At 54.2% G+C, this 13,020-nt stretch overlaps 1 protein-coding gene across 6 annotated transcripts in view; it reads left to right on the top strand.

The window, feature by feature from the left end:
* RPS6KA2 (ribosomal protein S6 kinase A2) overlaps nt 1-8,459 on the top strand; it is a 222,377-nt gene extending 213,918 nt beyond the window's left edge. For 3 of the 6 annotated variants that reach the window (XM_045544722.1, XM_045544721.1, XM_045544725.1), the window contains 3 exons: nt 1,353-1,470; nt 4,242-4,379; nt 5,211-8,459. In XM_045544722.1, coding sequence (XP_045400678.1) covers nt 1,353-1,470; nt 4,242-4,379; nt 5,211-5,336 — 382 coding nt within the window. In that variant the 3' untranslated portion in view covers nt 5,337-8,459. Of the gene's footprint in view, nt 1-1,352; nt 2,551-2,619; nt 4,380-5,210 lie in introns of those variants that run through there. The other 3 variants (XR_006733598.1, XM_045544724.1, XR_006733597.1) reach the window with 3 other exon arrangements.
* The last annotated feature ends 4,561 nt before the right edge of the window (nt 8,460-13,020 follow it).

The raw sequence follows: 13,020 nt of genomic DNA, 5'->3' as shown, positions 1-13,020 counted from the left end.
ACCCCCAGGCTGCTGGTGGAGGCTCTCAGACTGCTGCAGCCCAGGACAACTAAAGAACAAGGATAAGACATTTCGCCACGTGTTTTCTCCAAACTCAGCTCATAAGCAAACCCCTGAGCCTTCTGCCTGCACAGTCCGCGTTCTCTGCTGCACCCTGCCGCTCTCTCACAAGGTGGCAACACCTGTGCCTTCAGAGCATCCTCTCGAGCCAAGCAGCATCCAGAGACACTTCAGGGACAAATGGCACCTGGGAAGATGACTGCCAGTCCTGGCTCTGCACCTGGCCTTGGTGGCCTTTGGCCGTGCATGAGCCAGTTCCTGGCGAGGAGACACGTGGTACAGAAAGGCCTGGGCCTGCCGCCTGGGTGCCTTGTTAGCCCTTCTAGACGCTTTCTGGTCGCACAGGTGAGGGGGTGGTCCAGTGGTTTGCCTGGTGATTCGGTTTCCATGGTGACACCGTGGCGTCATGGACGAGAGCTTGAGACTTAAAGTCTGAGAGACCCATGGTTGGTCCATTACCGACTCTGGGCTCTTTGACAAATTGATTTTTTGAGCCTTAATTGCAAATGCACAGTGTACGCAAGAGTGCACATAGAACGCTAGGTACGCCACGGGCCGTATCCAAGTGTGTGAGCGATGTTCTTCTCTCACCCCCGAGGGCACGTCAGCATCTGCTTGCCCAGAAAACGAGTTGTGTGGATTCTAACAGCACTTCCTTTAGTGGCAGTCTGTGATCCCGGTTTCATGTAAAGGCAAAGTGAGTGATTCAGAAGAATCACGAAACAGCCTAACAGTGTGGTATCCGGAGGAAACTGCAATTCCTTCCTTTGCTGTTGCCGTCCCAGAGCACAGCTCTGTGTCCCCAAGCCACGCTCCTTCACTGTGAACACCACCTACGGATTACGAGACACCCATGAAGCAAGTCATTCCATTCATTCTTGTGGTGGCATTTTGTCCATTTGCTACAGCAAGCAGGATCGGATGGTCTCGGGTCCTCTTTTTGTGTGTGTCTCCATTAAGTATTTCATAAACTTAAAAATGTTACGAACCATTGAATCTCACAGGATTTTTTTTTGAGACAGAGTCTTACTCACCTGTGCGACCAGAGAGGGTCTAGAAGGGCTAAACCCTGGGGTCCACAGGGAATTCTTCACTTGCCTCATTGACCGAGGAAGGAAAATGGTCACAGCATTAGGAAATAAATTCTACTTTACCGTGAATCCTGGATTCACAGCATAGCAGGGAAAAGCAAATAGGTATTCTTTTTAACAAAAAGTGGTGATATTAAGTTGTAAACTTTATTTTTTATTATAAAATGGAGGCTCATTGCCATAAATTATCTCGTTACACAGATTCACCCCTTTTGCGAACGGCCCGGATGACACTCCTGAGGAGATCCTGGCCAGGATTGGCAGCGGGAAGTACGCGCTGGCCGGGGGGAACTGGGATTCCATATCCGACGCAGCCAAAGTGAGTGCATGTCCCGGTATTTGTACTCCTTAAATATGGAGAGTCTACGATCGCCGTATTATTTGTGAGGAAGCTAGATATTATTTATCCTTTATATAAATAAAAGAGATATTTCATCCTTAGGTTTTTAAGGCTCTCAGCTTAAAAGAAATATTTGCAAAACCATTTTATAGCACATTCACATTTTCTACTGACTTAGTGTCAGGCTGAGACAGGCTTCTCCAGAGAAACAGAAGCAATAAGATATGTGTGGAGGGGGTGTACTCGGAGAGAAACAGAGATTTATTTTCAAGGAATTGGTTTATGGGATGGTGGGGGCAGGAAGGTCTGAGCTCTGCAGGGCAGGGGGCAGTGGGAGCCCCGAGAAGAGGTGACTGCAGTTGGTGTCCGGAGACCGCCTGGGGCAGAGTCGCCCTTCCTCAGGGGAGAGCGGCCCTTGTCTATTACGGCCTTCGACTGACTGGATGAGGCCCACCCACATTGCGGAGGTAACTGCCTTACTCACAGTTGACTGATTTAAATGCTAGTCACATCTGAAAAATACTTTCATAGAAACGTCTAGACTGCTATTTGCCCAATGGGCCATCTCCCAGCCAAGTTGACACAAACAATTAACCGCCACACTTGTAGTGATATTGCAGAATGTTTGCCCTGATTGTTCGCAGACTGATCAAGTGGAGCTCTGGCGCTGAGGTGTGTTCCTGCTGTGTACAATCCAACCCCTGGTGTGCACCACCAGCCTGTTTCCTGAGTTCCCGTGGAAGGGCCGGAGGAGGAGGAGGAGTCTGGGGTTCTCATTCCAACTCTGCCGTTGCCATCGCTGTGTGACCTCATGCAGTGGTGGTGGGGGTGATGGCAGAGGTGACAATGGCAGAAGTCATGGTGCAGGTGATGGTGTAGGAGATGGTGGCAGAGGTGATAGAGGTGATGATGGAGGTGATGGCAGAGGTGATGATGGAGCAGGTGATGGTGGAAATGATGGTGGCAGAGGTGATGGTGCAGGTGATGATGGAGCAGGTGGTGATGGAGGTGATGGTGGAAATGATGGTGGCAGAGGTGATGGCAGAGGTGATGATGGAGGTGATGGTGGCAGAGGTACTGATGGTGGAAATGATGGTGGCAGAGGTGATGGTAGAGGTGGTGTTGGAGGAGGTGGCAGCTGGCATGCAGTGAGCACTCTCTGGGTGTCACAGCTTCATTGTCAAGAGTCCCCTCTGTCAAGCATTCAGTCTGTCTCAAAGGAGTGTAGAGATTGTCTTAGTTCTGGTTCCCGAAGTAGAGCCTCAGACCAGGGCGTGGGTGCTAGGGGTCTGTTTGGAAGGTGATCCTGGAAGCAGGAGTAGGGACCCAGGAGAAAGTGTCAGGAAGGGAGAAACGCAAGTCTGAGGGCATCAAGATCACTGCCATAGGCGAGGGCTTTGCTGCCTCCCAGGTCCTCACCACCCCTTCCTGCCCTCGCCAGTCCACCACCGCCCCTCATCTTCTCCCGGTGCCTCGTCCTGCCCTGCTCCCCATGCCTGGGACCCACGGTCCCCGCTCCCCACGCCTGGGACCCGCGGTCCCCGCTCCCCACGCCTGGGACCCGCGGTCCTCGCTCCCCACGCACAGAACCCACAGTCCTCCAGACACCTCCAGGCACAGTGTCCAAGCACAGCCTGTGGGAACTGAACAAAACACTGCCTCACCCAGCGTCAGGACTGAGGTCTTGAGCAAGTCAGAGTTCTCTCTGCTTTTACACCTGAAAATGGGGACAAGGATACTTCCAGGAGATATTTGTTTTAAGAAGTTACCAAGGTTAATATTATCATATACTGAAGGGTATTGAATGTCTCTGAGGAAAAAGGCTGTTTGCTCCAGTACATGGTATTTCTTAGTTGTGGTTTGTGACCCGAAATTTTATAGAGTAATTCAACTTCACACTATGTGTGCCTTCTCTTTCATTTTATTTCATGTTTAAATGTGATGGGAGTACTAAGGGAAGGGAGGTAGCCTAGTGGAAAGAACATGGACCCTCGTCTTGGGTCTTCCTTGGGCAATTAATCATGATAAACTTCAGTGTCTTCATCTGCAAAATAGAAAAAGTGGTATTTGCCCTGTTTGCATCAAGGACGATCATGAGGAACAGAACAGAGGCACCCAGTGTGTCGGGACAGTGCATGAAACACTATGCAAATGTGATTCACATCACAGTCGAACACCTGTTGTACATATGTGTACATGTACCACCAACATGTGCATGTAAAGTGGAGCTCTAGATTTAAACCAATTTTTGAAATTTTTGTTGTTACTACTTTACAATCAAATAAAAAAATTACCTTTATTGGACATGAGCCCACTGGACATACGTGATGGCTCCAGACCGTAGTTTCTGCAGTTGGTGACCATTTGTGAAAAGTATTTGTGGATAATCCTGATAAAAATGTAACTACGTACATCACTATGAATTGGTTTCTATCTGTGGAGTATTATTTTAACTTCTCCCTTTGTAAGGATATCATTTTTGCAAAAATAGTATGTCGTCAATTTACACACATCATCTTTCATTTCCACATTTAATTTTTCTTTAGACGTAAAATCTTTTACAAAAGATAAAACTTCGGTGAACTGCTAAGTTGGTGGTAGTTATAAACTGTTCACATGCTTCTAAACCTGAAAGTTAACATTTGGCCCCGAAATGCACAGACTCACTCTCAAGGGTGGGTGCTGCCATAGAGGGGGTGCTCTGGCCCGGCGCCAGGGTCCTCCCTACCTCTCGTGACCTTCCCTGGCAGGATGTTGTGTCCAAGATGCTCCACGTGGACCCTCATCAGCGCCTGACGGCCGTGCAAGTACTCAAGCACCCGTGGATTGTCAACAGAGAGTACCTGTCCCAAAACCAGCTCAGCAGACATGACGTTCACCTGGTGAAGGTACCAGCGAGGAGAGAGGGAGCAAATGGCGGGAGTGGGAAGCGCAGAGTGACCTGGGCCTCACAGCCAGTCTGGGAAATGCCCCCGCAGAGGAGGAGCCCAGCGTGGCCACAGTCGTCTCGCTGGGTCACCCCCTTCTGTACACGTCACACACACATGCAAACACACACACGCAATCGCACGCACGGCTTCTGCAGAGGTGGGGGTGGGAGGGGTCCTGCCTGTTCCACTCCAAGTCCCAAAGCCTCAGTTCCCGGCAGAGGTTTGTGAAAGTCCTCGTTGTAAGAGTGACTTCCACTGGGAGTGACAGGTGTCTCTCAGGCAGCCCTGTCGTCTGGGCAGGACTCGGCAGTGTGGGCTGTGCCTGCCACTCGGGGCTGCCGGCTGGGAGGGTCCACCCCAGATCTGCTCCAGGATGGACCCACTCACCCACCCCCGTCCAGGCTACTCAAAAGGGGCAAACTGAGGTTGGCAGACCCTGGCATTTGCTGCGAGTGTGTTCCTACATGCCAGCAGGCCCCAAAACAGAGCTGGCCTCCCCGCGAGCACGTGGAGGGTCACATGACATCCTCATGGGGGTCCTCAGGGCATAAGCACAGCGTGAAGCTGGCAGGGATGGTAGATGGATACAGTATAAGAATGAAATTGCCCTGTCGGGGTCACCATGTGCCAGACACTGCAAGGAGCTCATTGCACTCGATACTCCAGTAATCCTGCAGGAAGTTCTTTTTACCTGAGGGGAAACTGAGGCCCGGCAGAGTCCCGGGGCTCCAGCTCCGCACTCCGGCGTGGTGGCACCACGGCGACCCCTCCCCTTCCCTCTGTCCGCAGGGTGCGATGGCCGCCACCTACTTCGCCCTGAACAGAACACCTCAGGCTCCGCGGCTGGAGCCAGTGCTGTCGTCCAACCTGGCGCAGCGCAGGGGCATGAAGAGACTGACGTCCACCAGGTTGTAGCAGGCGGACGCCTGGCCACCGGCCCGAGCCGGCCCGCCGAGCGCCCTCTCAGGCTCGCAGACACCAGACAGACGCAGACCCCGTTCACGGCCCCGGAGGGGCCCGAGGGGACGTGGGCAGAGCGCGCTTCCTGTGTCTGTTTTCTTTTCCAGCCCGGAGAGGACCCTGAGCCGGGGACTTCTCGAAGCCTCGCTCTGCCTCCCGCACCTGCACCTCCTGCTCCATCCTCACGCGAACCCAGTGAGCTCCTCTCACCTCCCGGCCCGGAGGCCCTGCGGTGTCCTCTCAGAAGCCTTAGGCGTTGGCACACGGTGGCTGATGTGTAGATGGAGCGTGGATTCCAGCTGGAAGCCAGTGCGCTGGCGGCCTCCCAGCGCAGGCCCCATCGCTGATACTACCGGAAGGAAAGCGCCAGGCAGGGTGCAGAGCACCAGGTGGGGATGCAAAGCGCCAGGCAGGGATGCGCATGGCGGGCGCATTGCCCCTGCGGGGCTGCAAGCTCCAGGCATCTGCGGCCTCCTGCAGGCTGGGAGGGGGCACCTGGCCCCACCCACAATGATCCAAAGAGCCGCCTCCTTGTGGCCCCCACCCCCGTTCCTGAATTCGAATGCAGGGAAGAGCCCGACCTGGAATGCATGGCTGTGTTTGCCCCATGGCCACAGTTCGCAGGACTCAGAGAGGAGCTCGGGGCGGCCAGGTGCCCGTGTCCCGTCCTGCCCTGGAGAGGCGCCGCGCTGCTCGGCCTCTGGCTCTGGCGGCCGCGGAGCTACCGGAGCCTTCCCCGAGAGCGCGTGTGCTGACCCAAAGCAGTGGTTTTGCTGTGTTCACTTTCAGCTTTCTAGTCTGTGGAAAAACTGTGAATATCGGAAAAGTTGAGCTTTGTTTCCTCGTCGGTCCCCTCTCCATCCGCCCGGAGAGGGCGGGACGACCGGCCGAGGTGCGCCGTGCGCAGTGGCGGTGCACTTTGTGGAAGTGTGGGTGTGTCGTGTGTCGTGTTTCTGTCGCACAGATCTGTTCTGAAACGGACCTTTCCGTGGTATTTAATGTTCCCCGGCTGTGCTGTGCACACGGGCGGGTGTGGCCCAGACGGCCGTGCTGTGCTTTCCGTATTGAGGAAACCGGTGCCCGCCCTCAAAGAGCGAAGTCGTGGGTCCCTCAGCCTCCCATTGGGGTTGAGGATGCCCTGGCCGGTCCCCAAGCGAGGGACCCACCGGCAGGCGGGACAGTTACTGCACTCTCACCTGCTCCTGCTCCAGGAACAGCCCCTTCCCCGCAAGCCGGATTGGTCACAGCCAGGTTTCCACGGAGACGGCCGTGTCCTACTGTTTCTTTTCCCTCTGTCTCCCTCACCCTAGAACCCAACTCAAAAAAAACACAAGTGCAGCATTCTGAAAGATAACTCCTTAGCTTGGTCTGATAGTTGTTAAACCTTAAAATATAAACTTGTTTCAGAAGCTTCAATTATTCCGTGAGGATTTTCTTAGAGAACCACAAAGAATGACAGGGGAGGGACAGATTGCCTACTGTTTTCCCACCCTGTCCACTGGGCGTTTCTCATATTTTCTCAATAGAAAGTGCTTTCCAAGGCTAGAATGACTTCCACTCATGATGATTTTGTTTTTTAGGTCCAAATTATTTCATTTCTTATTCAAAACTTAGGGAAAAGTGGATAGTCCTTAGGTCACAGATTTTGTCCTCCTAGAAACGAATGAGTCATTTCCACTTGCTACTCGTCCATCTCTGCCCAGAGCCTGTGACCGGGGTCTGTTTGCATGTTTGTGGGCTTAAAGTCCTGAGATCTGAGGACGGAGGGAACTGAGGGACGGAGGGAGCAGCCGGGAAGGTGGTTGTTCATCTCGTGGCTGCAGCTCCTCCTCTTCCTCAGCAATTCCCGCTCACACAGCCTTACTTCTGAACTGAGAGTGCCAAAGGGACCCGGGGGCTCACGCCACGCCACTGTCATTCCGCCTACTGGATGTGTGTTTGCAGGGGACAGCACCCTGTCCCTGCCCGCTGAGTGTCTGTAAAATACCTCTCCTTTCCCATCCTTATCCAGAACAACATGATACTTGAAATCCTTCAAAGAAAGTCAGCCGAAAGAAGGTATGATGTCGTATTTTAAACAGTTTCCAAAACTCCTGAGTGAAATAGCCTGTGCTTTACACACGGCGGTCAACGCGTAGATGGAGGTGTTATTGCAATTTGCACTTCCCCAGCACGGGCACCCCCACACCTAATGCCAGGCTCCGTGTGATTTGCACAGGTGACATGGACTTCCCAGAAGGTTAAATAGCTTTGCCTGCTCACTCAGATAATCACTACCCCCTGGATGGTAAAACCACAGCGTTTCTAAGGAGAATAGGAGCAGAGATCTCAGGCTTCCTAACCGCCCTGCCCCCCGCCCCCGTCTCCCCGCTGAGTGGTCCCTTCGGGGCACCACCCACATGTCCTCCTACCCTGGCAGCCCCTGCATGGGAGAAACACCCGATTCACCCCATAAGCAGGGGGCTTTGCCGATTCCACCCCCAAAGTCGAATGTGGGCAAGAGGTGAGGATTTCACTTGTACCCTTAAGTCAGACTTGTACGTGATTTTAAACTAACTGTGTGTGTTGATGTTTGGAAGACTGTTCCACTTTTAAAGTGATGATAGTGCTTAATGTTAGCCAGTGTTGTTGATTAAATGGTGTTACTGCTAAAGCTGCACATGGGATTGTCACCGTACGCTTCACTGATTCTCTCAAGCACACGATAGAGTTTGATTTGCACTCCGTGTATTCTGATGTGGTTTTGTTACCCCTCACCTTGCCGAGAGTCGGGCAAATTCTGGAACTGAGGACGCTGCAGGGCCCTGAGCGGTGAGGAAGGGCAGACGGCCTGGCTCGGCCGGCAGAGCCTGGGGGCAAAGGTCGCGGTGCCGGCTGCACTGGGCGAACACGCTTCTCCTCTGGCTCCTCCGACTCAGCACTTTGTTTACAAGCTCAGCAGTTGTGTTTACAGATCAGTTTTATGTTCACGCTTTATATTTCCTGTTTGAGATGGGCGGCCACTGTACAGATATTTATTATGCTTTCCAGACTTTCCGAATAGATTTTTTTGAATAAACATGGTTTTATGAAGTGCAATATTTTTCTAGCATAACAGTGACCATTGGACTTGCTGTGTTGTTGCCAATGACAGTCCGGGGTGTCTCCCCACGCCTCTGCCACCTCCCTGACTCCTGGGTGCTGCCAGACCCTGCTGCCACCAGGTGGTGCCTCGTGCAGAGGTGAAGCAGCATCACCATGGCTCCAAACCGAGAGCGTGTGTGTGTGTGTGTGTGTGTGTGTGTGTGTGTGTGTGTGCATGTGTGGGCTGATGTATGTGTGTATGTTCACAAGTGTGTGTGTGCCCGTTCATGTATGTGCATGTGTGTGGAGGCATGCATGCATGTATGGATGTATATTGCATAAATATGTGTTCATGTCCACATTGTGTATGGAAGCATGGGTTCAGTCACATACATGTATGTGCATGTGTGAGTGTGCACATAGTGTGTGCATGTGAGCACATGTGTATATGCACATTTGAACATATTTTCGTGTGCTTGTGCATGAGTTTGAACATGTATGTGAGTTTGGACAAGTGTATGTGTGTTGGGCATGCATGTGTGTGTGTGTGCACTCCCATGAGGGAGTGGGGGTACAGGCAGGAGACGAGGGACAGCCATGTTGTGCAGCAGAGCAGGTGACTGACAGGTGGGCTTCTGGGACAACCCTGGCTGTATTTCCTGTGCTTGCCACCTGCCCTTCACCTGCCTGTGTTTTCTTAACACAGAAATAAACCAGACCTATACTGTTTGCCTTCGGCTGTCCAACTAATTTCCTCATCCCGTTTGGTAAATTCCTAAGCAGCACGTGTCAGCAGCAACACACACACACATCCCCCACACACCAAATACACATACAAACACCCGCACGCATGCACACGTCAGTGCTCCTGCGGGGTGCAATGCCGCGTTGTCTGGGCAGCCCCCGGCAGAGTGAAGGGAGCTTGCTGGACTCTGGGGGACTCTACGGCAGGAGCACTGGAACCTACGGAGGGAGTGATTTCCAGGGCAAACAACAAATGCACAAGAAATTCTGCCTCCTGCAAAAAAAAACTTCTACACCCTCTACATGTTATTTTCTATTGCTGCCATAGCAAATCCTACACACCTGTGGCGTCAAGCAACATAATTTATTATCCTTCAGTCCAAAGTCCAGGACAGGGCTCACTGAACCGAAATCAAGGCGTCACCAGGGCCGGTTCCTTCTGGAGGCTCCAGGGGAGGATCCGTTTTCCTGCCTGTCCAGCGTCTAGCGGCCACCTGCACTCCTCACCGCGTGGCCCTTCCTCCTCCTCCCAGCCGGGCGAGAGCCGGGCAAGTTCTCACGTCACAGCCCTCTGATCCCCTCTCTGCCTCCCTCTTCCACTTTCAGCCCCAGGGTGACGCTCGCCCACCAGGACAGTCCGGCACACTGTCCCTGTTTTGAGGTCAGCTGACTGGCAACGTCGATCCCCCGTCATGAACCTGACAGAGTCCCAGGTCCCAGGGATTAGGACGCCGGCATTTGGGGGGGGCGTGTTATTCCCCCCACCACGTCATATGCAGTGGAGCACGGACCTGCTGCACTTGCCACCCTGTGTGTGGGGCTGTTGTTCCGGGGAAGACGAGGTGTCCAGAACGGGGAAGTGAGTTCTGGGCTTTGCCCTGCTTGCAGGCTAACGAGTTCACCTGCCACAGTCTCGTGGGTGCCGGTGAAGACGCCAGACTTCTAGGTCAGAGACCGCACAGCAGACGGAAGAGCGCTGTGTACACACCCGACCCCTGGGCCCCCGGGTCTCACGGCGGAGGTGGGGGATGGCCCAGGTGGTGTTGTGCACACTGAATTTTCATCACAGATGGGGAGCCTGACTTAGGAAACCCCAGTCGTTGATAGAGGGCTGCCAGCAAACCCACTCGCCATTTGCCCTGGAAGGAACGTTGTTTTTGTCACACCGGACGGAAAGCATGTCTTTGTCACCCTTTGCCCCAAGGACTGCCACTGCCTCTGTCATCCAGTCTGTCCACTCGGAAAGGCAGGCCAGAACCAAGCAGCCATGGCTCTGCACAGAAATGGAGGCCCACGGAGATTCGCCTCCCAGCAATAAGTGGCTCGGTTGGTAACTTGTCCCCCAACACTCAACAACTGTTCCCCAAGAATCCACCGGCAGGCCTGGGAGGGCCAGCTGGGCCCAGGCGTGGGTGGCTGCTGTGTCTCATGGAGACATTCAGCCTAACTCTCTATCTCAAATGCATCTAAGGATATAAAAGTCAGTCTTTTATAGGACTCCAAATAGTCTTCTGTACACACACCTCTCATTCAGAATATCATATATAGATATATATTTTTTCCCCTCAGAGTCCAGCTCGGTGCTTGTCCCATGTAGTGCCAACCCCGTATTTGCTGGAAAGAAGTGAGGCTTACGAAGGAGCCAGGAGCCTGCACTCCTGGTTCCAAATGTGTCCCTAGGGGGCATGGAGGACACTTCCTGCACTGCCCAATTGTAGGGCTCAGCAATCCTTGACATTTTTTCTGGTCCACGACCATTCAGGTGAAATGAATAAATCTCGTTTGCGAAGGTGCGTCCTAATGCCACGGAGCTTGCGAGACCTGGAGTCAGGGGCTCCCCGGCAGCTCGCAGGACCCTGGGCGGTTCTGCAGTCCACAGCCAGAGGGGGCTCAGGGCGAGTGCTGATGGTGGGGCTGGATTTTAAATCAGGAATTATGCAACTGACAGGAAGGAGACAGGCCCGAGGTGGATTCCAAGGACGGTGGAACTCGGTGGAACTGCCAGAAGGTGCAGGAGGGTGTGCCCTCGGCTATTCTCAGGTGACAGCTTCATCCACCGAGTGCTTGCTGTGTGGCAGGGGTGTGATCCATCACCTGGAGCGAAGGAAGGTGCCCTTGTCCCCATGAGGGCGGGGCGGCAGAGCTGCAGGGACGGGATGGTGCCCACGCCCAGCAGGACGACACCAGTGCACAGGGCGGGCAGGACGGAGGCAGCTGCCGTGTGGCAGGCAGCCCGGTGAGTCTGCACCAGGTGCTACCTTGCCCTACCAGCTTGCAGATATTGGGTGCCAGGAAATACGCTGAATTGCCGAAAATGCCACGACTGAAGGCTGTGACAAGGGCCTATCTGCAGAGCAGGGCGGGGCTAGGGGAACCTGGGAATGCCGTGTCCGGGAGCAGCCCCAGGGCAGGTCTGTCCCCCCAGGAGCAGGGGGAAGGCAGCAGAGCCGAAGCCACAGGCTGCAGGGAGCAGTGGGGAGGGCGCTGTGGCCTTAATGTGGGTGTCCCCAGAGTTCGTAGGTTGGAACCTGCACCCAAAGTGACAGTGACAGCGTTAAGAGGTGGGGCTTTCGGAAGGTGAGAGGTCGCGAGAGCAGACCACCAGGAATGGGATCAGTGCCCTTACAAAAGAGGTCCCTCGCCCCTGCCACTATGCGAGGACACACGGAAGGCACCGTCTAGGAACCAGGAATCCCTCGCCTGTCAGGGAATCTGCCAGCACCTTGATCTTGGACTTCCAGCCTCCAGAACTGTGAGAAGTAAATGCGTATAAATTACCCCATCTTCAGTATGTGGTTGAGGCAGTTTAAACGGACGAAGAGACCGGGCTGCCCACTGTCAGCACCTGTCCTGCCACCCTCCAGCTGCCTGCCGGCCATCTGCGGGTGACGCCCGGGAACGGGGAGGGCAGAGACGCACTGGAGGCAACGGAGAAAGACCAGCAGGGAGACACGCCTCCCGGCCTCCAAGGCCCATCCCACCCACTCAAGGCCTGGACAGCAGTGACAGGATGGCTGTGGGGCGGGGACGTGGCCGTCACTCCATCATCGTCCGTCACTCCAAGCAGTTCTGAGAGGCTCAGGTAGCTCCTGGGCAAACGGCCACAGTTGCTTTGGAACATGCCCCCAGAGCTGGGGATTATCCTTGCTCTTCGGTTTACTTTGGTCGTGATGGGGGTCAGGACATGCTACCCCAAAATGTGGCCCCTTGGCACTTGGAAGAACAGCAGAAGCAGGAAGGTCTCTCCCCTCCCCCCACCCTGCTCCCCGGACTCCAGAGGTGCCCTCTGCTGCCAGAGGGAAGGCACGTCCTTATCCCTGAAGGCCCAGGGACACACAGGTCTGAACTCGCAGGCCTTGTGAAGTCCCCGGTTCCTTACTGTCAGATCACAGCCCTCTGTCCAGCCACTTCTCTGGGACTGTCCACTCCTCAGCAGACGTGGCATGAGAAACCGCAGGTGTCCCTGTGTCTGCGAGTCTTCGTGTCCAAAGGCTCCCGTGTCAGCTCCCCGGACACATGAAACCTGCGTTAAATAAACGTGCATCCTTCTCTCTTGTTAACCCGCCTTTGTTACAGGTGAGGAAAGGTGTATCTTTCCCTGCCGTCACCAGCGCATTCTGCTGTTGCGTGCTAACTGCTGTCACCTCTGGCCCCTGTTCCAGGAATGTGGGTTACAGGAATTTCCAAACATAACCCGGAGGCCATGATGAAAGGAGAAACTTCCAGGCCAGTCGGGGACTGCAGACACAGGCGGGCGGGGGACCTGCATTTGGGTAACTCAGCTTGTCCTTCCTCCACGTCAGACCAGAGGAAGTTCTGTGTGTTTGCGACG

Source organism: Lemur catta, chromosome 2 (assembly GCF_020740605.2).
Source record: "Lemur catta isolate mLemCat1 chromosome 2, mLemCat1.pri, whole genome shotgun sequence".
In the NCBI taxonomy this organism is placed as follows: Eukaryota; Metazoa; Chordata; class Mammalia; order Primates; family Lemuridae; genus Lemur; species Lemur catta.
The sequence above is the reverse complement of the archived record's forward strand: the minus strand, read 5'-3'. Positions and strand labels throughout refer to the sequence as shown.